A 27,668-nucleotide genomic window follows, 5' to 3' on the forward strand; every position below is an offset into this window, starting at 1 on the left:
CTCAGATTTTGAGGATGTTCAGGGGTCCTAGGATATCCATTTAGATGCAGGCTGTAGCAATAGTTTCTTAACAAATAATTGAATAAAAATGACACTAGTGGAAAAAAACATGCTATTTTAATAACAAAGATGTGAATATTTCGTAACAAATCCATTAAAAAGCTTCTTATGTTACTAACAATTTTTTCCATCTTTAGCTAAGACAAAATGTTTCTTGATTTTTTTTTTCATCCTTAGAGTATTCCATTCTGAAATAATAGGTTGTCCACGATAATTAAACATGTCTGGTTACTGGAGTTAAGAAATATTATAATGGCAGAAAAGCGGATTTATGAAGCTGAAGAACATAGTCTAATCTACCTTTTTACAAGTACCTAAGGTATCCACATGCTAGTGAGAGCACAGTAAAGGCATTTGCCAAACCAGTACCTTGCATTTCAAAGAAAAATGGGGAAAATACCACACAAAATTCAGTACGGTTCTCCCCCTCAGGTCACTATCATTTCCAATGAGCTTCAGGAACACTCAAAGTCACATAGTTTTGCTTCAGAGGATAAGTGTTTCAAGACACCACTCACCACCACTGTTCTGATCAAAATGCAATACCCAAAATGTGGAGCCACATGGAAACTCAGCTTCAGACTACTGTGTGGGGGTGTTGGTATGCTTTAGAAGCCCCTCAGTGACAATAACTTCAGGAAAATACGGTAGGGAGAAGGCAAATAAAATATGCACTAGACTTGATCTCCCAGATTGATGTGGTAATAGGGAGTCATTACGATGAGGAAGACTTAGCTATCTTCCAAACCTCTCCACTAGCAAGTTAAATTCATTACTCTTATCCTTCCGAATCAAGCTTAAAAACAAAGGAAACAAACAAGCAAAACCCCCAAACAAACCAACCAACCGTAATTCTTGTGTCCAAATCCTAGATTTTATGGTGGAAATGTTGTTCAGAAACTTCTCTAGTTTTATATCCTACAAATATTTCATATTTTTTCAGCTTTCTTCCTGCTTCTTTTCATCTATTAACATATGCTCAAGAGTCATAAAGAATTGTGACACATCAAATTTTCAGAAAAACTGACTTCCAGAGTTTCAAAATTAAACAAAACGAGTTCAACCCTCCTTATTGTAAACATAATGTTAATGCAGTGGAATGTGAAGATGTTATTTTTAGATTTAAATTTTCTTGCTTTACCCTGACAGATTACTTCCACTACCCCAAAATCAGTTACTTTGTTCTACTGAAAATCAAAATAACGACAACTCAGTTGGATTTTATAAAGTTTTCCCAGTTTAATACTCTCCAAAATTTTCTCTTCAGTCATAGTCTGTACAGAAGAGGAAAACTAAGTCCCTGAAATGTAATCTTCACTATGGACAACACATATTGGCAGCCACATTATCAAAGCTCCACCTTTGCAGTGCCAGTGTTGCATGCTTTTGTAATAGAATAATACACCCCTTAATGACAGATGTTCTGTGTGCTAATTGAGAGTGATCACAAAACAGCTCCACTGAATATGGATGGCTGTCTAAATACCCACATATTTTAGTTGTTAATTTATTTTATACTTAAGATTGTTTGAGAGAATTTTCTCAAATCGTGGGTAGGATGGTCTATTCCCACCGTTTGTGTTCCTTATTTGTCTAATTAGAGTTTATGAATAAAACAGCTTTTTTCAAGAGCATAGTTATTGACACAGAACTGTCTTCTCACTCGAAATATAACTATGTGCATATGTTTGCATTTAGACAAAGCTTACAATGGAAAGGATTAAAAAACTTTAAACCCGGAAAAACTTACATTAAATAAGACACACATTAAATTGTGTTCATGGGTAATTCTACAGCATCCACAAACTTATTGTGTTGGAAGTAACACAGTTGTCTCATACAGCTTCCAGAATTCCCTTCCATTTCCTTCACACTCCCCTGAAAACATGGTATATATATCACACTAATCAAGTACTCTAAAGAATATCATATATATAAGACTATACGCCTAGCTAAGAAAAGTCCTCTGCCATCATGTCTTTATTTTGATATATCATTTCACTAGAGGAAGCAACAAAAACATCTAGAAGAAGAACAAACTGCATGCCTTTTAACTGAACATGAAATTTTCCAACTTCTACTTGTCACTCCTGATTTCCTGGAGACCCATCAATTTTTAGACCATTAATGTTCTAAACAAATGTATCCACAGAAAACGTGAGCTGATAACTCATCTCAGGTAGCGCTGAAAGTTCATTCCAACTCCATGTTTCAAATGAGGAAGTGCACAGAATTTGGGAAAGACTGCTCTCTAACTTTCTAGGGTATCAGCCACCCCAAAAATCTATGGTTTATTGTAAAAGAAGAATTTTGGGTGACTGCAAGGTTATACATCAGTGCCATCAGCCTCTGACAACTATAAATAACGGTCTGAGGACAAGAAAGCAAGAGACATTTGCTATAGTTTTTCTTCACATATATTGTCTTTTATTAAAGACAGCTGATAAAACTTTTCAGTACGTTCACAAAGGCAGTCGGCAGCTACCAGTGCAATAACACGGGACTTGTAGCACTGTATAACAAATGACACCACCTACTACTTCAGAGGCTTGAAAGGAGAAGCAGGCCTGCCTTCATTTCCTTTTGGAGACAGATGCTTTACATCAAAAAAAGCTGACTGGCATTTCTATCTGGGTTATAAATGCTGGCTTTTATGGTCTACTGGGAATTATTCCCTTTATGAGCATTTTGATTGTGGTGTGCTTGTTTCCTTAGTGGTTTTTTGGGGGGGCAAGGGTGGGTGAAGGGTGGCGGGAGGTGCTCGTGGGAAGGACGAAGGAGGAATAACAGAGTAGTTAATGAATGACAAAATAGCAAAAGGCATGCATTTAGTTGCCTGAGGTGTTTTTGGTTTACATTGATGACATTATTTCAAACTTTCTCTGTATCACCAAATTCAAAGAAAAGCCTTGGGGCATGCAAAAATTTTAACATAAATTCAAGTCTTCTCTAAAATCAGGAGACCTACGGAATCTCCAAATAATTAAAAAAGTTCTGAGTAGTATTTTGGAATTACACTCATGTAACCAAGTACAGTATTGGACCCACAAACAGAATGAATCTTAATGACACAGAAGTTGAACTTATTTCTTATTCATCATCTCTAGCTCCATATATAGCAAACGTCATATCAGAAGAACAGTCCCAAACAGAAGACAACAAATTTACTTCTATATATGCCTAAGAACTTAAGGAGAGAGAAAAAAAATACACAAACACTTGTTAGGGAATTATATTTGGTATACTGCTTCTTATAGAACTTGCTTAGAAACTGCTTATTTAGAGTTTGCTTAGCATAAGTAAGTTTGCTTAGCATAACTTCTGCAAGCTGCGAACCTTTGAACTTTCTGCTTTGTTAAGCAGAAAGGCCTCAGAGTCTTCAAGCCAGAAGATAGGGTAGCTGCGTCCTTGGAAATAAGTAAAGGGACAGAACAGCACCTAACAGAAGGCAAGAAGCAGAAGAATGTTTCGGCTGTTACCAACAACTTATTTTCTCCAGATGCAGGTGCAAAACAGCAACTGACGGTCAGGCTTTTGATTGACAGCCCACCTAATGAAGATGAAGATTTCTAATGAAGAACATGGAGACCCCAGACTCTAACTTTGCAGTTGCCCTGGAGTGATGTGCAGGGGGTGGGGACTTAGACTTTGGGGGCATAATTGTCCAAGTTTTTTTTGTGCTGAGGATTTCTCTTCAGGAGGCACCCAGTTCAAGCTGCTCTATACTGTAACTTATGCATAAATTGTTTATTTTAGAAGAATTTCTGGAATCCATGCCTGAGTCTCTGCTACAGGAAACCTAGGGAAAATAAACTTAACCTTAACACACTTAACCTAGCTCAAAACCACCTCTTGCACGACAAACAACAGCCCAAATACAAGCAATGAAATCTGAAATAGTTTTCCCCAAAGCCCTGTTTACAGACGACCTTCTCTGCTCAACACCACAGAGGCCGGAGCAGCAGATTCTGAGGTGAAAGTGCATTTTGTTGCTGCCAGGGTACTTACAAGGAAAATCATGCCAAATTTTACTCCAGTACAATCACAAGTGCAAGTTACTTCTCACCTAGCCATTTTAAAAGGTCACTGAAAAGATGTTGACAATATTCATCTTGCTCTTAATGAATTACTGCCAGGCATGATCTTGTAGATGTTTCAAAACAATCCCAGGACTGTTCAATGAATACTGTAATCAGCATGGCCAACCCATCAGAAACGCAGAGGCTAAGTTTTTTGTTTTAGAACAGTGCAATTAAGGGCACTTGTTCTTTTAAGGGTTCCTGATGAGTAAAGTCCATAGTCAAAGAAGCACTTCTAGTTAAATATGGGTGAAGAACTCAGATATTCCTCTTTGATAACTGAAGATACACAGAGGGCAGAATGACTAAGCCATAAAGCAGCAGAGTATTAGTTGTAGAATGGCTCACTAAGCATGAGAGAAAAGCATGGTGGACTGCTTCATCTTATCAGTGACCACAGGATAATATGCTGTCATGCCTTTTTTATCCTTCTACAGTGATGGCAAGAATTTTCACTTGAACTTTTATTACTGGTGTTATTGCTGTAGCACAACATAGTATTTTCTGAAGCAATCAAAATGTCAACAACGCCTTTTTTATCGCTAAAAATAACTGTGGACAACAGAATCATTTCAGCGGTAGCACTTGCTTGTGACAGACTCATAACTTTTGAATAAAACCATGACCTAGCAGTTGCCCCAAAATGTAAGCATTCTACTTTAAAGCACAGGGGTAGGGGGAGAAGGTAGAAGGAGGGGCAGGAGAGGGACATTTAGCAAGAAGGTTGATGCCAACTGGATCTTACTCTCCAATGCAATCCATTGATAACACTGTAAATTCAGCAGAGACTGACACATGGAAGTAGATCTTTTTATAGGAGCAACCTAGTGTTGCCAGATAAGCCAAGTGCCAGTTATTCCTTTCAAAGACTCATGTGTCTACCTGATTCTCTGTGCTCTAAGGCTTTTTATATCTTAAGAACTGCAGTCTGCACATACTGTGTCTGGCATTCTGTTCCAAACAGGACATGAATCACAACTAAGACACCTCTCTCCAGTAAGCTGCATGACAAGAGTAAATCATCTAGGAACAGATTAGCTTGGTGCAAAAAGCATTCTGGAACAAGATGACAGGAAGTATGGCAAAATAGTATGGATCGCAAAGAATAAAAAAGCATAAAATTCAGAGTTGAGAGGGATTTCCTGTGTTATCAGCCCAGACAGCAAATCATTCAGTTCTGCCAGAAAACAAAAAAAATCAGCGTCTTTGCAAACTCTTAAAATGGAAGAAAGCTCCGCAACTTCTCCTCTATGACACTTAAATACATTATTTAAATTGTTAAGTCTGCTCATGAATAATTTCGGTAAGTGTGCTTTTGTATTGAAAACAGCTTTCAGCTTACATAGTGAAGATGGGAAATGGAAAGAAAAACATTCTCCCTGCAAGTACTAATTTGAATTAACATTGAGAAGAGCACAGTTTCCATGGTTCTGTTACTCAGAAATGGACCCAAATGTCACTGCGGTAAAGGGAGCCTGTGTCCCGAACTAATTATCTTAAGACTAACATACACAGCTATATAAATCTAACTAACAACAAGCCTAGGCTCTAGAGAGGAGTGGATCCTTGGATTTGGTGATCATCTTTGAAAGTACCACATTGGTGATGCTGATGGAGAGCAACCTTAGTTATTATTCACTAATATATGTCACCAAACAGAGATTTCATTTAGTGCTTTTTTCATATTTTGTTCATCAAAGTATCAAATTATTAATCTCCAGGGAGGTGAACACACCCACCAGAAAAAAAAAAAAAAAGAGGCATCAAAAAAGAAAACATACAAAAAAGAAAGTAGATTTCTCTTGAATACTATTTATGTAATAGTCTCAGGTTAGGATAATATATCAAGTTAATATATCAAGTAAATAAGGCAGAAGAACTGCACGAATTAATACCTGGTCACCTTAACAACGGATGATACTACATAAATGTTAGATCATGGTTTTGTTTTGTGGGGGTTTTTTTGTTTTGTTTTTTTTTTTTTTTTTTAATTTATTATTTTACATTTGCACATTCAAAGCATTTGACCTGCTTGGTGAAGGGAGAATATACATGCAAACGTATGTATCTAATCTTCTGTGCTTTCAAACACTGACGACTATCATGTCTAAAATTGCAAACTACAGTATATCTGCATTTCAAACCAGAAAATAAAAGTGAAGGAAGGGGGTTTTACTCTTTTTTTTTTAATATTTATGAGTGGCAGATGTGGGAGTTTTCACCCACAAGCATACCATGAAATTATTCAGTTTGATTGTAGATTTAGACATTGGCATCATTAAGGAAACCCACAGCTGTGAGTCAGGGAAGAGTTCTAGACTTGGCACAGGAAGGAAGCATCAAGCAGTCTACTCTGATTCTCAAATTATCACATCAATAGGGGACATTTTAACATCAATGTTCTCGAGCAAGTGGAGATTTATTTTCCCCAACATCTTTTTCATCTTAACCTTCAGAGACTGCACAGAGTTTTGAAAACATAGTTATCCAAAACCAAACAAGCATATATAGATATAGGTTACATTTTGCTGCTGAAAAGCTATCTACCATTGGCCTTCATATAAATTCAGAGTATATTGTTTTATATATCAGCAAGTTAACAAAACCACGTCTTACATCTGGTAAATGCTGCAAATCATAACAACAGCTGAAAAAGTCCCACAGAAAATGTACTTATAAATTCTGTGTATCTAGATTTTTTTTTTCCCATGCATCAAATGTTTGGATTTATGCTTAAAGAACCCCTAATCACACTCAGTTTATATAGAAACCATGACGGACATTTTCAGATAACATACTCGTATTATCATAATAAAAATAATGAGTATTTAATATTATGGTTATATAAAAACAAACAAACAAAAACCATACAAACAAAAGCAAGCAACCAACAAACCAAACCAAACCCAACCCCCAAAAAACACCAACCAAAAACATTTTCCAGGCCTCAATGTGTTCCTAATTAAACTTCTTAGCTTTACAGCTCAACTGTTTTCATCAGTATAGGATATGGTGATCTTACTGAATTTTCCTAGTACTTTAGGATTTCATTAAAGAAATCTTCAAATGACTTAATTTTTATTTATAGAAATCCAGCTGTGCTCTGATGTCTGCAATTTTCTAATTTTAATACATAGCTATGATTATGGTATAAAACATTAAACAACTTCTTTATCTTGTATGAGTACACTGCTCGCCAATTAGGAAGACTGTACTCCCAGCAAGTAAGAAAGTTGCTGAATAACAATACCATCTGTACTACCATACTGACAAACAGAAATTGCTCAAAATCTTTCAGTAATAGAATTTTGTGCCATTAAGAAAAAGCAAGGGTGTTTTAAAATGAAATTGAATCTATTAGTTACTGTATTTTTCTACGCACTTTGCTTCTAGACCTTGGAAACCAGAAAAATAAACGGCTTTGTGTTAGTGCCTAAATATAAACCCCACTTTTAATTTAAAATAAATGTAAAGTCTTAAAAGAAAAATTAATATACGTCACCCAGCAGCACACATGCAGGGCTGACTGGAATAGCTGTCCACATTAACATAATCAAAACTGGCTGATTTTCAGAGAAAACTCTAATTTACAGATCAGCTGAGGTATACAATTACAGTATATACTGCTAGCATCAAAAAAAGGGTTTTTTTTCAGTCAAATAAAATGTCATTGGAACTTAAAAATGACTGCTGAGAATGAATGGATCTTTCATCTATTTTTGCCCAGATACTGATCAAACACATCAGTACCCAGAGAAGGTTGTGTAGTTTTTCAGGATGCTAGTCATATGCATATGGAATATTGCATTAGAGCTCCCATTTTTTAGTAGAATACGCAACTACTGAAATTTTAGAAGGAAGAAGCGTTCATTTCTGGCCTTAAAAATTTAGTTAAGTTCTAACTAAGGGATTCTCCAAATCACTAGTTTTCCAATATTTTGAATCCAGATGTTCAGATGAATGTTAAGTGTCAATCAAGGCTTTGCACCTTTGGCTGACAAGTGTAGTCAGCTGAATTAAACGCTTGAGAACTACATTAATATTGATATTGCTATATGTTTTCCAAAACTATGTAGGTGTTCGCAATTGTAAGCTATAGTTGCCAGGCACTTTGTGTAAACCATTATGCAACTTGACATACTTGCTCTGAGCACAAAGAATGAGAATCTTGCTAATTCGTTCAAGGGTTGTATCATACAGAGCCACTATTAAGACAGCCCACAGAAAAAGTGTGATATTAGAGCATTACAGAAACAGGAATAAACAGAAGACTAGAAGATTATTGGGCATTATAGGATGTTTTAGGATAAGTTTTAGCCTTCATTCCATCCCTTCATAGACTCATTTTTTTTGGCTAACTTTCCCTAGACAACAGAATCAATCATTATTCCACTCTTGGTAATAATTTTATCGGCAGGAAAGTACAAACGATGTCTAACACATGAAGTGATACGATTTCCGTAACAACAGGGTTTATCAATAGTATCTGAAGGTATTTTCAAATTTGTCAGAAAATGCAACTTTGCATGTGGAAATGTTACCAAGGTAATTTTGCAACTAAAAACTAACGCCACAATAGATAAATAAATAAATAAATACAAGTATTGTGATGATGTATTGTTCAAGGAACTACATTTTTGTTAGACAGTAGATGCAACTGAAAATGCTTGAAAAACTCTCGTTCCTAAATAATTTCTGAATGGAAAATCTTACAGTATTTACATATCAATCTTTTTTTTTCTTTCCTTTTGTCCTTTTTCAGCTGGCTCCTATCACTTCCATGCCTGTTCCATAGTGCAAAAAGGTTATGCCCACACTTGGTCTTGACTTTGGTTTTACCCACAGGATTATGAGAGCAGCTGAGAAAAGATGCACATACTCTTGGTCCTTTTCAAAGTGCTGAATACAGCACTCCATGTAATTCATAAGAATTCATGCCTTACGTTTTGGCAGCCAGTAACCTGTAGGTGTTCCCTACATAGTATTTAAAAATTAAATCTAAAGTGCATATTAAAATTATTAACTTCCCAGCTAAGAGCTAGGTTTTAATTTGGATTCTTGTAACGTACAGATTTTAAGGCTGTAGTTTCTAAAATTCGGTCTTTTGATTGCTAATAGTAAGACCACAGGGTACTAATTGGTTGCTAGGCTTTTACAAGGTTGTGACTTCAAAAAAAACCCCAAATCTTTCTGCTAGGTCAGCTTTATTTACCACATCTCAGCAGTGACGCATATGGTTAAAGCGCTTTGTCAGTAATTAGTACCAGTAACAGCAAGGAGTGTTCAGTGGTAGATCTACACATCCTACTCTGAAAGGTTGCACTTGATACTTCTTCATGAGTTCATAACTGCTGTTTATTAAACAGAGGCTTTCTGTATTTTTTAAACTATATTTTTAAGAAATGGACACACGAAGCAACACTGTGAATAACATTTTCCTTTTTAAAAAGGTTTCATTAATTATTTCTGAAGGGACAAGAGGACAACTAAGATTTGCAGGACTAGCACCATGATATTGAATTTCAATTTCTGACTCTGAAAATCAGTGTCAAAAATTACTCAGTGAAATCAGATCCTTGCTCCAAACTGCTCCAGAAAAAGCCCTCTGTGTCTGGAGCAAACTATAATCCAGGGCCACTGGCATCGCTATGCCATTCCACAGTCAATGGCTCAGGTTAATGTGCCTTCTCATTATATATTTGCACTATAGAAACCACCCATTTTATACTAATACCACAGGATCCTACAGAAATTAACTTCGGGTCCTACCTACCAGCAATCTTTTTATTAAAGCTCACTTTTTCCTCTCAAATCAAAAGGTCTGTCTCCTGTGCAATTTCCATAATCTCTGTTCAGAAAGCATTTTGTTCCTCTATTATGGGTAAAACATCCAATTTGTGAACTAATCATCAAACAACTCCCTCAATGCAGCTATCAAAACAGGATTTTTCAAACAATTAATGAAGGATCATGTAACTGATCTTCCATAAATGATAAGAAAATAAGTGTGATAATTTTAAGTGTATTTCAATGTAGTCAGAATGTGAAGAAATGAAGTACAAGTACTGAGCTACAATAAAACTCCACCAAATAACTCCATGATAAATATGCCAATCATTTACCCCACAGACTCTAAGAAACATACAGCAAACCTTCATATGGAATTTAATTCAGGGTTTTATTGTGGATTTTCATTTTTACTGTTGTTATATTGGAAAAGATTTCTATTTTCCTTCACACTGTAATTGTTTTCAGTGAGTTTGCAGCAGCCAGATGCTGAGGCAACTGGCACTGTTACAAACCATAATGTCAGATTAAAGTTACTTACTGTACAGGAAGACAATCTTTACTGGAGCACCTGAAGAATTAGTGAAAATGCCTCAGCTTGGTAATACAGCCATTCATTATATGTAAGACATGTTTCAAAAGGGTAGGTACACTTGAACGTATATTTGCTCTCCATTAAAACTAACTGAGGTAAGTAGAATCATGTAAATGCAATATACAGAGTTGACCAATATACAGTGGTTCAGAATGCCTCAGTGAAAAGGGACTGCTCTTTGGGGGAAATGAAAAGCTATCCATCTCCTCCTCATGGCATCTTCTCATTAGCAGACAGCTGATCTCTAGACTGTGACTGTCCCATGGAAAAACGTGTTCCAACTGGTACTGAAATTAGTCTTAAAGACAAATTCCAAGAACACTACTTCAGCCAGACAGCTGCCACCCATCCCCTTCCTAGCAGCCTGCAAACATACAGTTCTCCTCAGACAGATCTCAGACCAAAACCAGTCTTATTCTAGGGCATTTTTCCTCTATACAATCAGCTAGATACACCTGGAGATATAGGAGGGTTGAGAATACCAGCTGCATCGAAACCATCTTGTGAAACAGAACCATAAGTTCTCCAAAGCTTGTGAGGAAAAAAAAAATCTAATAGGATATGTCAGCCCACAACTAAAAATCATCAGAACTACAGATTAGGAAGAAAATTAGGAAGTTATTTATTGCAAAACATCCTACTGAGAATGCACTGTTGCTGGGTTTATTTAATGAACATTGAAAACACTTTCTTATAAGTTTTAATTGCATAATAAGTTCATTCTATTGTTTCCAGAACCAGCACTAGAATACTCTATTAGGAAAAACCTTGCTGAATTATCTTCTAATTGAGTTCAAACAGATGGTTTAATTTCTGAAATCTACTGCTGTGAGTTCTATATTTCATGGCACTTCATTTTTGATAGACACCAAGGGCTACATTTACGAGGCACAGGCAATCTTGCTCTCTCCAGGAACTGACGCAGGCAGCAGGGTACCCCTGCCATATTGCTGTTGGACTGTGAATCACCTTCAAGTGCATAGGGCTACCCATGATACATCCTCTTCACTTCCACAATTGCAACAAAGAGACTGCCTCTTTACAAACTACTGCCTCCCATTATCTCAAAGCATGATGGTCCCTTTTATTTAAATCAGTAGTACAAATCTAGACCGTGACTTCCTACTAATTAGTTTTGCAAACCTATTTTTTTTTAATATTCAGTTAATGAACATCGTAGTTGAGTACAAGCACAACTGTTGCATACCTATTTTCGTTCTGTCTACTAAGATGTGGATGAAAGTCACAAAGAGGTCAGATGAAACAAAACTGCACTCCACAAGACAGGCTGAGCTGACCTCACATCCTTATTTCTTCAAATAATTTTGAAGTTGGACTGAACACATCTATATACGGATAGCAACTTCATATTTGCATGATGAAAATACATGTTAAAAAAAACCCAAAAACCAAAAGAAAAGTGAAGACATTAAGATTCAAGTTAACTAAGGCACAGTCCTACGAAATTTCTGAATCAAGGTCTTGACAGTAAAATAGCTTAGAGTATTACTTGGAGAATTTATGAACTATCCATTGAGAATTACAATCATGTGATAGGATCAGAACAACAGTGTTCGGTATCTAGGTAGGTGCCTGGAGAGAAAACAGACTCATAGAATCATTTAAGTTGGAAAAGACCTTTAAAATTATTGAGTCCAACTGTAAGCAGAACCTACACATTAATACTGAGGTGACTAATTTCTTAGGAAACACCAGTGAACTAATAATAAACATGCATGACTTTTGTGAAAACACAGTCTTCTACATTTTGGAGATTTAGTCATATAAACATTTTGAACACTGTGGACAACAGAGCCTACAATGGAAAATGGGTGCATAAAACAAAATACTCTGGCATATTTTTTTTTGCAAAGAAAAGATTCTTAACAGCAGCTTGAAGCAGCACAAGAGATTTCCACCAGACATACTGAAAACCTTATATGACCTATGTCCCAAGTGAATAGCACATAGAATCATAGAATAATTTCGGTTGGAAGAGACCCTCAGGATCATCGAGTCCAACCATAACCTAACTCTAGCACAAAACCACTTAACCACGTCCCTCAGAACCTTGTCTAAACGCCTTTTAAACACCTTCAGGGATGGTGACTCCACCACTTCCCTGCGCAGCCTGTTCCAATGCCTGACATGGATTATCAGAGAGTTTCTTTCTCCCAAGTTACATGCTAAGCATCAAATACCAAATTACTGTTTCAACAGTTCTTGGTAAGAGTAATTGGTGATTTAATGAAGATCTAAATGTTAATTAAATTAGAAAAGAGGAGTTAGTACATAGTTGCTTATTTCCAACATTTGTTCCCCCCACTAACAAAAAGCGGGTCTACATCTTAAGAGTTCATGAATATGAGCGACTCAGAAAATACACTATGGCAATAATTAGACTGTAGAAGGATTAATATTTGTGGGAAATTTGTAAAAATTCTCATAGCTAAAAATGAAAAGAAAGGCACTCCAACTTATCATTGAGTTTCTGGCTGGCTTACTTTGCAGAGTGTTGCTGAGTATGCAGCTTACTGTTTGAAAAACTTTAAGAAGAGTTCATAGTTGCTTGTGTAATTTCACTTGAAGGAGTCAGGAACTACAGAGCCCAATTTACCTCTCGCGTGCAGGAGAAACAAAAGCAACTCTAAGCAAATCAATGGTATTACTGCGATGCAATACCTATGTAAACAGAAGCAAATCAAATGTATTTTCATTTCAGTCATTTTGAACTTGCACAGACAAAACACTTATGTATTGATTAGGATATCAATGTACAACAGATTATTCTAGATGGGAAATAAACAGCAACTTAAAGGCATTTTAATTCTACTTCCAAAGCTCAGAAATTACACTGAGCAAGCCAATCGATCTCAGACATTTGTATATTTAACTGCTTGTGTAATCAGAAGATAAGAGTAAAAATGTACTCCCCATAATCTAATTCTCACAAAACTAAAACTGAGAACGGTGATGACAGGATTTCTAGCTTTGTCCCATGCATCCGGCATGAAGATGGATCAAAATACTGAGAACCAGATTTAACTATTCCATAATCACCCAAAAGCACATTCAGTCTTTGCTTTCACATTGCTGCTAGCGTGTATGAGAAAGAGCATGTAGAGTTTTTTGGTGTAAGGCTATAAAACATTCTTCTGTATTTCCCAAAAGAAATGCAGTGTTTTCCACAGCTGAGCAAAATGGTTTTCAAATCATACAACTCATCCTGATACTGTTCTTCAGTATCACAGGTAAATATCCCCCATTCCAATAGCCTGTGTACTTTCTTTGTCCCCTGATGAGGATGACAGGGATGGAAAATGCTATATAGGGTTTTTGTTTTGTCTTTGTTTGTTTGTTTGTTTTGTTTTATTTTAAGATAGGAGGCACTAATCTCTGCTGAAGTAGGAAACTTTAGGGTTCAGAACAACAGCCTATATGCAAGCTTGTCTTGGAGCTGACAACTGTGCACAACGAAAAAACTAAATGCATCTTTAGAATTTTTAGGAGGACCATGAAAAAGCATAATTGCAAACATAGAAAGATAACTTTTTGTTCAAAAGAATAAACACAGTTTTCCCCAAATAGTTGGACAGAGATAACATATCTGCCTTGCATTTAGCCCCAGACAAGAAGGATGAACTGAGTATGAAGACCTGGAAAGGATGAAGCAACAACAGAAAACTGAGCCATGGGCCCAAATTAGACTTGAAAACATTTTCAGCTCAGGAGGTGCAGAGAGGGATCACGTATGGATAAACTCTTTACGTGGAGAAGTGTTGCTATTTCTGTGCAAACACTGAAGAGCCTTTCTACCTGAAAAAAAGGGCAGCTTTCATTCAGTTGATATTAATTGTCCTGAATTTCCCTATTTTGCACAACCTTTAGGCAAGGTCAGCCTTCTGCTAGGCAGGCTGGCAAATGTCACAGCAATTCTGATATCAAATCTCAGAGACAGTCTTTTATTGTGTCAACAGGGAAAGACTACCCAATTCACAGTGACTAAGAAAGTGCTCCCTCATGCTTTTGAGATCAGAGAGTGGTGTCCTCTTTTATCTCAAGGGTTCCACTACCTCCTCTCCCAGTGGAGCTGATCCAAGTCTAAGCCTCCCATCCCTCTATCTACCTGAAGTCAAACTATTAAAAGTATGCTACCTGGAAATACAGTTCACATCCGTCATGCCATATCTTCTCATTAGGAAGCCACAGCACCCTTTTGAGTCCCTAAAAGTCCTGTGTACACTATAACAATTGGTTCAGTCTTCACAAAGCAAGACAGCAGGAAGAGAGGAAGAACTGGATCCTGGGAAGTTCTCTTATTCCTCACATCTTCACCAGGAGAAAAGAAAGGAGGCATTTTCGGGAGGCCAAGAGCACTGCTAGGCTGGAAGAAATCCACAGCCATTCATATCATTGAGGTGGAAAGTTTGGCACACTTGCAAGGAAGCCTGGTGCTGGTGGTGGGAAGCTGTGCAGGCCTGACACAGGGCAGGAGAAGCTGGGAGCAGCTCAGAGGGCAGGCAGGCAATCAGCAGAAGTTCCACCTGCCCCACAAGGCCCGTTTTTGTATTTTCTGTAAAGGCACACACATGTAATGGAAGACAGTGGAACAGGTGAATCTGCTTGGATGGTAACTGCCAAAAAATACAGGTCTGTAGTCATTCCATGGCACCGATAAAGATAAAAGATTGCCATGTGTTCATTACTTTGAATAAACAAGTAAACAGGCAGAAAACATTTTAAAACAAGGCTTCTCAACTGGAAAGTGTCATGCTTTACTGGCAATAACACATGGTGTAAAAATCATATATATACCGTTTCTCTAGAGGATCATGGTATTGGGTTTGGATAACAGGGACTAGAAAGACTTGCTTAAAAAAGCTGCAGGAGGAATAGATCCATCACTGGTGAGGGATCTGCAATATCCCTGGAGCAGTGACAGGACGACACTGGGTCCAGTGAAGTGTAGAACAGTGCCAATTTTTGGTCATTGAGGGTCAGGTGCAGACAATTTAGGAATCAGTGTTAACCCATCCATTACTGCCATCAGCAGCAGAAGTAACATAGCAGGAGCTCTTAAAAGTTTTATTAAAATTCTCCCTGGCAATAACAGGACATGCCCTAAACAAACTGGCAAAATGCATTAAAGTCGTCTGCCTGACAATTACTCCTAGCCTGGTAAAGCTGCCTGAGATAATTACTGGATGTTAAGAAGGAAGTCATATAGGGAAATTTGGCATGGAAACACCTAAGGAAAAAACACATGATAAAGCAGATCTTGGTTACATATGTTTCAAGACAAAATCCAACATCTACTTTATTTTTTAAAGATGTATGTACTATCAGAAGTATATTCATTTTTAGAGGTCTTGCCATGAATAAAACCCATATATTATGAAAATTTTCCATAAGGAGGCACTGAAAGCATATTATCTATACGGTGGCTATAGAAATACAGTCAATTATCTGGAAATCTCCAGCATTCTTCTTTCAACTCTTAGACAGCTCAAGGTAGAGCTTATTGCAAGCCTGAAGCCTTTGACATGAAAACTGTATTCCAACACTGAGTAAAAGAAAATAAAAGAAACACATGTAGAAACTGCTTTTTAATATGATGTTGTGTTAACTGATTACATAAACCCTTCAAGTCAAGAAATGGTTTAGTCTCCCACATCATAATTAAACCATCTAGTGGAAATTGTATTTATTTTGCTTATAGGTACATTTCTCCTTTCCCCTCTCATTCTATGTGTGTGTCTTTATGTATGTTGTTACAGTAAGACATTTAATCAAGCCCCTTTGAAGTGGTAGAGTGGAAACAGCTGTTTCTGACAATGTGCCGATGACATGGGGCTTAAAGCTGTCATGAGCTCCAGATTGCAAGCAGCACCAATATGTGGTTGGGACGGTAGTGACTTGCAGGTCACGGCACCTCCTTGAGGAATGCTTCTAAGCCAATCAGCTCAAGGTGGTGGCTCAACGTCTTAAGGCTCTGGTGAGCTCTCTTTCATTTAATACTCTGGAGGTCACACTTCAAAGTGCCCTTTCTTCTCAAGAGCCACTGGCCACATGTGGCGGTTCTAGAGCAGGTTTTTAAAGATTGGCTGCTTCAAGTTCAGACTTAAAAAATCAGAAATGCAGTTCTATTATATAAACAATGTCTTAAAAGTTGAATAAAAGCTGAAGCTTAAGTCAATATCTCACATTCTTGTAAAGAATGACAATTTAAAGAGAGTTTCTGGATGACTGACTTTTTCCACAACAAAGTGAGCTTAAAGCTTACATTTTGGAGTGCCTAACAACTTGTTATAACAATTCCCAGGTTTGTGAACATTGCAAGATGTAGGGCACCTAGAAACCATCTCTGAATACAGACTTTCCTCAGCAATATTGCCACTCAGAATAATTACTGCATAAATGATTTGCTGTCCAAGAAACTTACACTTTCATTTTTTCATGCAACTGAATTTTTAAAATTAGAATAATGTGATTAACATATGCAATCACAGAATCACAGAATGGTTGGGGTTCGAAGTGACCTCTGGGGATCTTCTAGTCCAACCCATCTGCTGAAACAGGTTAACCTACATTGCTAGAACAACCACAGATGTGCTTTTCATTGAGAAGGCTCTAAAATAATTTTGCTTTGATCATGGTAAACACACAATGTGGGAATGCATTTTTTGGAAAGTATTCAAAAAGAGCCAGGGGCTAGGGAAACTAGTCTCTGTAGGTTGTCTATACAGTTGAAGGAGGAGAAGAGAGCCCTGTAAGAAATTATTCATAGCAAATAAAAGTAGATTTCTTCTCTGAACTGCTTCCTGAATTCCTCTGTCCTCCCTGGCTCTCCAAGGAAGGCCCACTTGAAAATAAAGAGATGTAATCTTGAGAACGCTTGCTTCTTCAGTGAAGTTTAAGACAAGTGATTCCCATTTCCACAGCAACACTATAGTCTACAGAAAATACTGCTTTTCAGAAATTTGACTGGAAATTACTTTCATAGAGGATAAATACACACCTACTGCAAATAAGGCAAATCACGAACATTATTAAGAGAACAGTGAGGTCTAAATCTGAAACAATAATAGTAGCCAGATTTGTTTTTTCTTTGCATCCAAGCTGCTTTTCAGCTGGTGCTAGTATTGTACCAAAGTATTTTAATTCTTTTACACTCTGCAGAAGGACAGTGTATCCAAGAGCAAAGATGATGTTCAAGATGTGGATAAATATTTTAACACACCCGTGCTGTATTCCGTTGTTCCTTTACAGGGTGTATATATATATATATATTATTTTTTTTTTTGGCAAATACTTTATTCATTGTAATAAAGCTTTTCACGGGGACAATAAATGCTTTTTTCAGTATTTTTCATTCCTCTCAGAATTAGTTCAATGATGAATGAATCACCACCAATACTATGAAAATAAAATCTTTCTGTGTTTGCTTTCTTAAAAACAATGGTTTGCATGTTTCTGAGACATTACATTTCTTCTGTAACTGAATACCAGTTTTCTGGGGATGTTTTTATCCTCCTCAGTCACAACTTTTACAAAAAATGGCTTAGTTCAATAAGAAAGTGGCTCAGACATGAAGGCATATTGGTTGCTTACTGTTGTGACCCAATCTTGAGACACTGAAATAAAAGAAGTATTGTGTCTGAAGTATTGCTTCACTTCTAAAGCAAGAGGAACAGTTGAGAAACCAAAGAAAGGGATCCAAAAGGAAAACAAAGCAAGAATGCCAAGAACAAAATTCTGTCAAGAAAGATCAACGAGCATAGAAATTCACTAACAATCAGTAAAAGACTGAATTTGTGGTATTAACAACATCACTTATTGCTGCTAAGGGTGGTATTTTATAGCAGTGATACTAGACATATTACCCAATGCATAATATTTGTAAAGAACTGGATGCAAGAGAATGGAAATCTGAGTTTTGCTTCAGGCTGAACTAGCTGAAAATCTCTCAGGAGCTAGGCATGGACCTAATTCTAAGGAATAACTGATAATTTAGTTGTCTTGGTACAGTGAGTGAGAAAGGAGTTGTTAACAGAGAAATGAATCTTCAGCTTGGGATCTGGAGCAGTGATTGCAGAACCACAGGAGAAAAAAGAAAAAAACCCCATAATCGTGCTGAAAAAAAAGCAGAGAGCCAATTTACTTGGGATCTCAATCTAAAATTCGCTAATGTAAATAGGTACCATCTCAAGCACCAGAAGGAGGTTCTTGTTAAACAGATGCTTTTAGCACTTAATTGTTCCAGGAACAAGGCTGATCCGCTGAGTGGGAATTTGGGAACATCTCTTAGCAAGTAACATTAAACAGGTGCACACAAATATACATATAGATATGTGCATATATATGGAACTGTATGTATGCATGCATCTGTTTGTTACGTAACATTCCTACATCTAGTATTGTGAATTTTTTACAGAGAAATGTCTCTAGATCATTAGTGATGGATACAAAAGAATTAAAATCCTTCAGCACTATATTTTGCTTAAGGATACTTCTTCAGCATCTTGACTAAGATAATCTTGCTGATCCTTCATATTCATAAGGTGGTGAGAGGATACACATGCCATATCCAAAATAATAAATTAAACTGTGGACATTTTCAAGTTGTGAGGACGGTTCCTACACAGCTCTGGACTGAGCCAGTGCAGTCTCTGAGAAAGTACCTGGCCACACTCAGAGCAGCTGAGTGGATCAACACTAGAGAATCGTCCTGGACACATTTAATTTATGAGTACAGATGTAGGTACGAGGTACACAGGATTTCACTAATTTGCATTCCATAGTCCTTTGGAAAGATTGGGAGCTTCTGTCTTACCATGTCTGCATTGTATTGCTTACTACCCAGAAAATTTCCTTGAGTGGCTTCTTTTCCTCCTGCTCCAAAACAATTATGTTAAATTTGAGAAGTAGTTATAAGAAAAAAAGATATGCATGACTACTTCTGTTTATATTTTCATTCTTGACAGATTGCCCTTGTACAGTCGTCAGACAGTTGATGCTGGCAGTGAAAATGGATACAACTTTCTCACTCTGAATCATTAAAATATTTTGTAGAAGTCATGAACCATATGCATATTATGCTTAGCTAGAAAGTTAAACTTTATCATCTTGAACATAAAAGTGAAATTATCTCTTAAAAAAAAGCTGAACAGCAATACATATTAGATTTTAACTTAAACTAATCAAAGATAGAAGCAACTTGCTATAATGAACTGTTTTGATGATCTTATCCTGCAAAAAGGATACTTTAGTCTTAACATGTACAGCTTGTCAGCAATACCTAGAAATATCTAATTTCTATAGTACCACTGCCATGAACTAGAAGCTCTCAGTTACTTCCAAAGATCTCTGTGCAACCTCATGCATACAATCATATGATTATATAAGAATAAATATGTTTCTGAGAAATATTTTGAGAGTACTATGAACCACAGAAAAGAGAAGAACTGTACCAACTTTGAGGTGACTGAGGGAATTCTTTCAACATTAAGGTATCAGACTCTCAGACAAAACAAAATCACTCAGACAAAACAAAGTCTTGCATCTGAAAGCATAAGGAATCATAAAGTCTAAATTGTTATCTCACAAAGTATGAGTTAAAGAAATACATAGATTTTGGACAGGTTTTTTTAAGAGATGGTGTGAAAGTGTGTAATTTTATATTAATAAGTTATTTGTGGTTTTTTGGATTATATTTTCTTAGCTTGTTTTGAGTTTTAGCTGGTGTTGCTTTTGATTCTTTGGTCTGAAAATTCTGTCATTTTAAGTGTATATTATTTTTAATTGTATTTTTTCTTTTTCTTTTTGACTGAAGTTGCTAGCTTGTATCCTCAAAATTGGCGCTATTGTCTTCCGTGACAGGAACATGTTCTAGATTTGATTTATAGCATAGACAAAGTATTAAGTATTTAAAATACATTCTGCTCTATTTATATTCATGAGTGTTTTTTCAGGGAATGTGAGGGTAATTGAAAAAAAAATAAAACATTGAGTAAAAAATGGTAAAAAAAAAAATTTATTTCTTTAGTTCCTGATGCAATAAGATTTGAAACAAGCTTTTCTGTTTAAAAAGGGTCTACCACAAACTCTTACACATTTCTACTTCAAGGAATAAGCATTTCTTTGCCAATATACAACAACCTCCGAGGTTAATACCTCCGAGGTAAAATAATCTCTAAGTATGTAGAAAAACAATGTTTGCCAGAAGTTCATGATTGAGGAAAACGCATAAATGTATTATTTAAAATGCCTTAAACAGTGCATCACAGTATAGCCTTTCATTCTGTTTTACTAGTGAAAATAGATGGAATTAGGAGAGCTTTCCAAACTTAACATATTTAAAGGTAGATAAATAAATCTAAATCTAGAGATGTTAGCCAAGTACGACTTGTTGCTAGAACACTTCACTGAGGTAACCTGAAAGTGTAGTGATTGGTTTGACAAACTAACAGCTTTATCTGACCATCCAATAATTAACCATTGAAAGAACATATATAACATAGGCTGAGAAATCAAATGCTCCTGCAAGAAGTTTCTCCTTGACACAAAGGTTTCAGCTCTATAGCATGTTCATCAACTTAAGTAATAGATATAATTAAGAAGGTACTTACATTAGGTCTTAATCCTGCTGCCATTTCATAATACTTCTCAGCTTCTTCATTGAGACTGGCTTGTCTGCCAGGACAGAAAACAACAATACAGTTACACCTCAGTTTCCTTGGGTTAAAAAATAAATCATACCTAAAGAAGCATAGCTAAAAATGAAAGATTAGAACTACTCCCCACTGTTTAAAGATATTACCCTACCAAATTCACAAAATAATGTCAATCTAAAAGATTTTTTTGTAGTTCGGAATGTCCATTATCACAAATTCTCTTTGTGTACCTTATTTTCTTTTTAGTTCTGAAATGGTATTGGTACACACTGGAGAGAAATGCAGAAGGCAAAACACTCCCTTGAGGCAAAACCAGAGACATACCAGTCTTCACTAGAGGAAAAACTGACTTGTTCTTTGTAATTGGCCATACTTTAACAGTGAAATATAAAGCTGTAGATTATACAATGATGCAGTTCCTTTCTTTATGCCTCCCAAAGAACACTATCATTCCAGAAAAAAAACCCACAAAAAAACCCCAAAAAAACCAAACCAAAAAAACCCACCAAAACCAAAAACACCACAACCCCCAAAAACCCCAAATAAACAAAACCAAATCAAAGCAAAACAAAAACCAAAACAAAACAACAACAAACAACAAACCACATTAAAATCAGAGAATACAATGATTTCTCATGAACAGGTTTCCATGATTCAGGGAATTAATTCAGAAAATAGAGTTCTGATTTCAACATTTACTCGTATCAGTTTAAGAGGGGATTGAAACTTAGATCTCACATTTCAGGGGAATAAGATGAGTTTCTGGGTACCTGAAGCACTTTTGGCTCAGCTCTTTTTCTTTTCCTTTCTCATATAGATGGCATTTACATTCTTGTAGTAGCTTAATTTTTATTTCTCCTCCCGAGTTTTAAGTTTAATGCCTTAAAATGGAAATGCAGTATGTTGTCAAAGAAATCCAAACACATTTTTGTCTCTTTATCTCTTCTCTCTGCTCCTTTTGTCTCCACCTTCATAATTTCCCTCCAACTATTCATTTTGGCTACTGGCTCAATAAAAATCAGTTAAAGATATACATATAATGAGAAAGATGGTAAATACATAAGAACAACCAAGGAGGACTATCAGGCAGCCTACAAATCTTCTGCTAAAGTCAGGTCCCTTCATAGAAGAGTTAGGATACGAAATCTTCAGCATATTTGTGTTTGTTATATGATTACAGATACACTTCTGTGTTACAAAATGGAACCATTAGAAAACAAGGATAACTTATTTTTGTTTGGTTGGTTTTGGGGGGGTTTGTTGTTGTTTTCTTTTTCTTCTGCTTCCAAGAACTGTTACTAGTTCAAAGAGTATCAATCAGCTGAGCACTTGTATCTGGAGATTTTACCTTGTTCATTACATGAGCTTTTACATGCTTTGTTGTTCAGTGATCAAATTGTGTTCTAATTTTATGTTCCCATCCACCCAAATTTTAAACATTTGTCACATAATATACGATAGGCAATTAATCCAAATCAACACATTTTGACAGTTATTGGTCTTGGGAGGAGAAAGGGAGGAAGGATAATCCCTTTGAAGTCTCTCACATAATTCACATGCAAGCTGAAACCACTTCCTGACTAACAATTTGCCAAGTAGAACATGGTTTATACCTGTTAACTGTTTTAAATTACTTTGCAAATGTATCATCCACTCAGTGGTTGTAGTGGTTAGAAATGACTGAATGTCTAAAAATATTCACTTAACATGATTTTGAATCACTTGTGCTGGGCATTATTAGCACTTGAAATAACTGAAAAAAAAAGTAATCTCGTATTTACAAATTTCAGGATTTACTACAAGGCACATAAAATGAAACATGTCACAGAGATTTTTTTTTTCCTGTTTGCACAAAACTGTCAGAAAACAAAGCATTTCTGAACGTGGTGAAATTCTGTACGATAAACAAGGTGCCTTTACCCAGCAGTTAGATACAGATGGTACAGTTCCCCTCCAAATAGTGGTGTTGGCAGGTGAACGTGGTACAAATTAAAATCCTGTCCCCTTTTAGCCCAGTGGCAACACATGGCTTGCTTTCCTCCCACACATACATCTTGAAACATGGATCATTAATTCTCCAGTAGAAATCAGTTTGAACTTATAGTTCTCCACACTAATCTGGTCAGGAAAATGCCAGTTCCATTTCTGGGGCATTCAGTAACAGTTCCTCTAGTTGAGATACAGCAGAATTCTGGTTCCTATTTTCACTGTCAATCTAAACTAGAAATTCATTATGCTAAGCCCTGGTATGGCTTTCCCTTGAGAAAAATTAAAGGCACAGAGGTAGGAAATGGGAGTAACTCTATGCCACTGTGAGGTAAAGAGCTCTGGATCAATGTCAAACAATGGAAGGACACTACTAAAGGAAATATAATTCACATTAGAGTAAAACATAAGATACAATGTTGATAATAAAACAGAAAGGAAGGAAAGAGACCTTTGGAAGACAGACTCCTTTTCATAGTTACGAAGCTATATTTCAACCTCTATCTTAAATCTTTTCACTAGGCCTGACCTTGAAAACACATCTGATTTCGCCCATTAACACCTACTATTCAATCTTCTTTTAAGGAACAAAAATGTGTCCTCTTTTTATTCCCTCATATCCATTAACCTGAGCCACCAGACCTACCAGCTCCCTCTATTTTGTTCCAGCTGACTGCCAGTGACACCTCGTAAATGTGCTTGACAACACGTTGCTCTTTGGTTCTCCTGATACCAAGTTATATTCAGCTTCATTTTGAATCTTTTTGTTGATCACTGGATAAAATATTGCTTTCAGAGACAAACAACACCAACACTGACTGGTTTAGACACATAAATGAGAATGGGAAAGGGTTATATTTAACCTGCCCATTGCTTGGCATAAGGCTTCAAACTGTTATTTTTTTAAAGTGAAATTATGGATATCAGTCCAGCTATATGGAAGTTTTCTTCAAAGAGATTGCTATTTTAGCATACTGAATGTTGATCCTTGGCATTCTTAATCGACCAATTTGTATCACAACAAAATCATGATCAGATTCCATGCATGTAACCCTTTACCCGCATTTTTTGTTTTACCACAATTAATAGGCTTAGCCATATATATATTAGAGCACATGGACAGTACTTAAAGAATGAGTAAAATCTGTTTAGGCAATAACATAGTGTGAACTGGCACCCATGAGACTGTGCCAGCAACTACACTCCATGCACTTTGGAGAGCCACAATACTCTCACAGAAATTCACTGCAAAATTAAGACCATGTCATGTAGCATTGCTTTAATTTAGACTTCTGTTATCAAATAGCCAATAAACATGCTACAACATCATGTAATATGAGTGTTTCCCACAACAATCCACTGCCCTACAGAAGTCTGAAAAAAACAATTATTCCAACAAAATGTGCTTTTAAGCAAAGCTCTTCTTCCTGTGCTTGTTTTTATTTGGAGACAACATAAAGCTCTTTTCCTGTTTCTAATTAGCATGGCAGTGTCACTACCCTGCCATTCCTCATTCTCAAAGCAATCACCCCTAGATCACAGGAGACCTATCTCATGGCAGCTCACCTCAGTACACAACTACAAAGTGAAACTGAGCACTGCTAATACATGACTCAGTCACTGAAGCTACAGCCACCATATGGCATTGCAAACATATGCTTCACTACATTCCATTAAAATACATTTAACTTTGCTGAAAGGCTTCAAAATGAGGCTGTAGGCAAGAGCACAGCAAATACCACAAAAGTAAAACACACGACCAGTCACTGTTTTAAGAAGAACCACCCAAACAGCTACATAACCCTTGAATGAAGCTGTCTGGAAAACAAATTTGTTGAGAAAACAAATTTTACAGGCAAATACTATGCACGTTAAAAGTTACCAGACTGTTGCAAAGAAATTAATTACATCCATCCCACATCTCACCCGTCTTACAGATGACTTGATTCATCTAGCATTGCATTATCAGAATCCTACAGAAGTCATCTGGGCAAAAAATTAATAACTATGTTTGTGTAATTAGGAACAGGGAGGTCTTTCAGTAATGAAAATAGAACTAAGTCATTTTTTTTCTCCACTTCAGCTTCAGATTTAGTCAAAAAGAGAGGAAGTAAACAGTTTTCGAATACCTGGCAGAAGAAGCAAATGTCTTTCCTGTGGCTGCTAAACTAAGAATGGCTATCAATAAAAAAACAGCTATTGCATCTGGAGACAGGTAACAATTTTATTGCAAATTTAAAAACACTCCACTCTGTACCTTGTTCAAAAATTTCAAAACTTGTTCATTTTCATTTAGGTTGCATTTTAACGTGAACGTTTCTTCTCAGTAAATGGAATTTAAAAAAGGAAAATATTTTAGCACTAGAGTAGAAAATAAATTGGACATGGATGGAATGTTGTGATCATTTTCCATTCAAAGCAGCTGTAACCTAAATTTGAAAGAATGTGCCTGCAATTCTGAAGAAATGTCTACGGGTTTCTGAATCTCATGACACTCCTTGGGGTTATGGTGGAAACAGGAGTGTGACAGAAGGGAAAGATGATACCTTTCTAATTCAATAGGACATGACTAGGTAGAGTATTTGATCTGGAAAAAAAAAATAGAATTTACACAAAAAAATCTGAGTTGCTGTTACTACCTCCCAATCACTTTGGACACTTTGCATCATCCACATTAATATCAGTTTCTGTCTCTTAATCCACAACACATCTTTAAAATGTATCCCTTCTGTCTCCTGACAGTCAATTCACTTCCATGCCCTGTGAACTTCTATAATATATTTTCTACCTCACAGCTGTGCAGTCCATTCAAAATTCTCACCAGTCCATTTTTATAGCTCTCTATGGTACCGAAAGAGCATTTGGTCACCTACATGGAACTATTTAATTGTTTCAGCCTTTCATTTATGACTATCTTTAGCACCCACAGTTTCTAGCTGTGTCACTCTATGTCAGTCTGAGTACTCCCTTCTTTCCTTCCTCCTTTGTATCTTGGTATCAGCTTTCCTCTTGGAATCACCTCAGCTCTCCATCATTCTAAATATCCTGAAAATCAGCTTCTTCTGAAGTCCCACAGACTCATGATGGATTTGTAGCTGCCCTCTTCTAATGTACGAATGCACATTCCCCTTGTCCAGCTGCTATTATGTAAGCAATATATAAAATATATAAATATTTATACATAAATATATGAATAAATAAACTGCTAAGAAAAGCAGTGAACAAACGCAGGCAACAGAATCACAAAAAAAATCAGCCAGATCATAACACACACAGTTTTAAGCAAAAAGTTGGCAGCACTGAATTTAACTTTGTCACCCTGACTCTTGCTAAATCCTCCAGACCACTTGAGACTCCCAGAGAATATTAGGAAGACATTATGATCTTCCACAAAGAAAGTCAAGTATTTAAGTGAAAAATTAGACCAACTGGGTATCCCAAAGGAGCACAGTTGGATTCTAACTAAACTAAACCACCAGGACTTTTTTGGTTTTGTTTTTAAGGGTTTTGGTTTGGTGGGTTTTCTTTATTTTTAGAAGTCCTGTTTTGTGCTTACAGCTAAAATAGAGAATGCAGTTCAGTGTCACTGAGCTCAGTGCTGGTCAAAACTCCTCCCAAAAAGTGCCCACTCCCAACCAGATCAAGCAGGGTGACCATAGCTGATGCACCTACAGTACAGCAGCACAGCTCTGAGAGTGAAAAAATACTTACATCCCAATGTAAAAACATGTGCCTTCAACGCCTGGGAATGCCTAACTCAGTGGTCACAGAGAAAGTAAGAGATTTATTAAACCTATTTGCAAAATAGTATTGATTGACACCACCACATTTTAAAATACCCACAAAAAAATCACACTGCTAAATCATATTCCACAACACGCTCACCGAAATCAGGAGTCTGACACAACCTATACCCTTCTGGATTAAGCCTTCATGCCTAACTTGCTCTGCTTCTCTCTGTGAATTAGTTTAATTAATGTAAATGTTTCAAATTACTGAATTCTGTCTTGAGATTTATCATTCAGAAAATAATCAGGGGGAAAGAACAGATCCTTAAAACAGCTCATACACCTGTGGCAGGTCAAATTATTGTTTACCAGTGAACCATTTTTCTTGGTTTTCTTTCTAATCTACAAGTAGCAAGAGTTCTTTCTCAAAGGGTGTTTTGGGGCCTATTTCAAAATCCTGGTATAGAATCCTTCATTCTAAAACCTGAGTCCCTTGGCTGAAGCTGGTTCTACCTTCTCTTTAATACCATTTTCTTTTCCTTTCATTTTGTGTTCTAAAAGTTAGAAGTATAAACAGCCGAGTGAGATAATTTTCATCAGAGAAATAACTGGTTTGTGCTAATGAAGCGTATTTTTTTTTCCTTTTGCATGCATTTTCTAAGCATAGACATAATCCAAATGAAATCAAGTATCCTTATGGCTGTTAAGTGGACAATACACAATAATTAGATAGTTATCCTAGAAACAAGCATGGAGGATA

General features: G+C 36.5%; 1 protein-coding gene across 1 annotated transcript in view; it reads right to left on the bottom strand.

Moving 5' to 3' along the window:
* TMTC2 (transmembrane O-mannosyltransferase targeting cadherins 2) overlaps positions 1-27,668 on the bottom strand; it is a 255,769-nt gene that overhangs the window by 3,404 nt on the left and 224,697 nt on the right. Inside the window, exon 11 of the mRNA XM_065639501.1 lies at positions 21,150-21,213. Coding sequence (XP_065495573.1) covers positions 21,150-21,213 — 64 coding nt within the window. The remainder of the gene's footprint in view (positions 1-21,149; positions 21,214-27,668) is intronic.

The sequence above is a fragment of the Caloenas nicobarica genome, chromosome 1 (genome assembly GCF_036013445.1).
Source record: "Caloenas nicobarica isolate bCalNic1 chromosome 1, bCalNic1.hap1, whole genome shotgun sequence".
NCBI classification, from domain to species: Eukaryota; Metazoa; Chordata; class Aves; order Columbiformes; family Columbidae; genus Caloenas; species Caloenas nicobarica.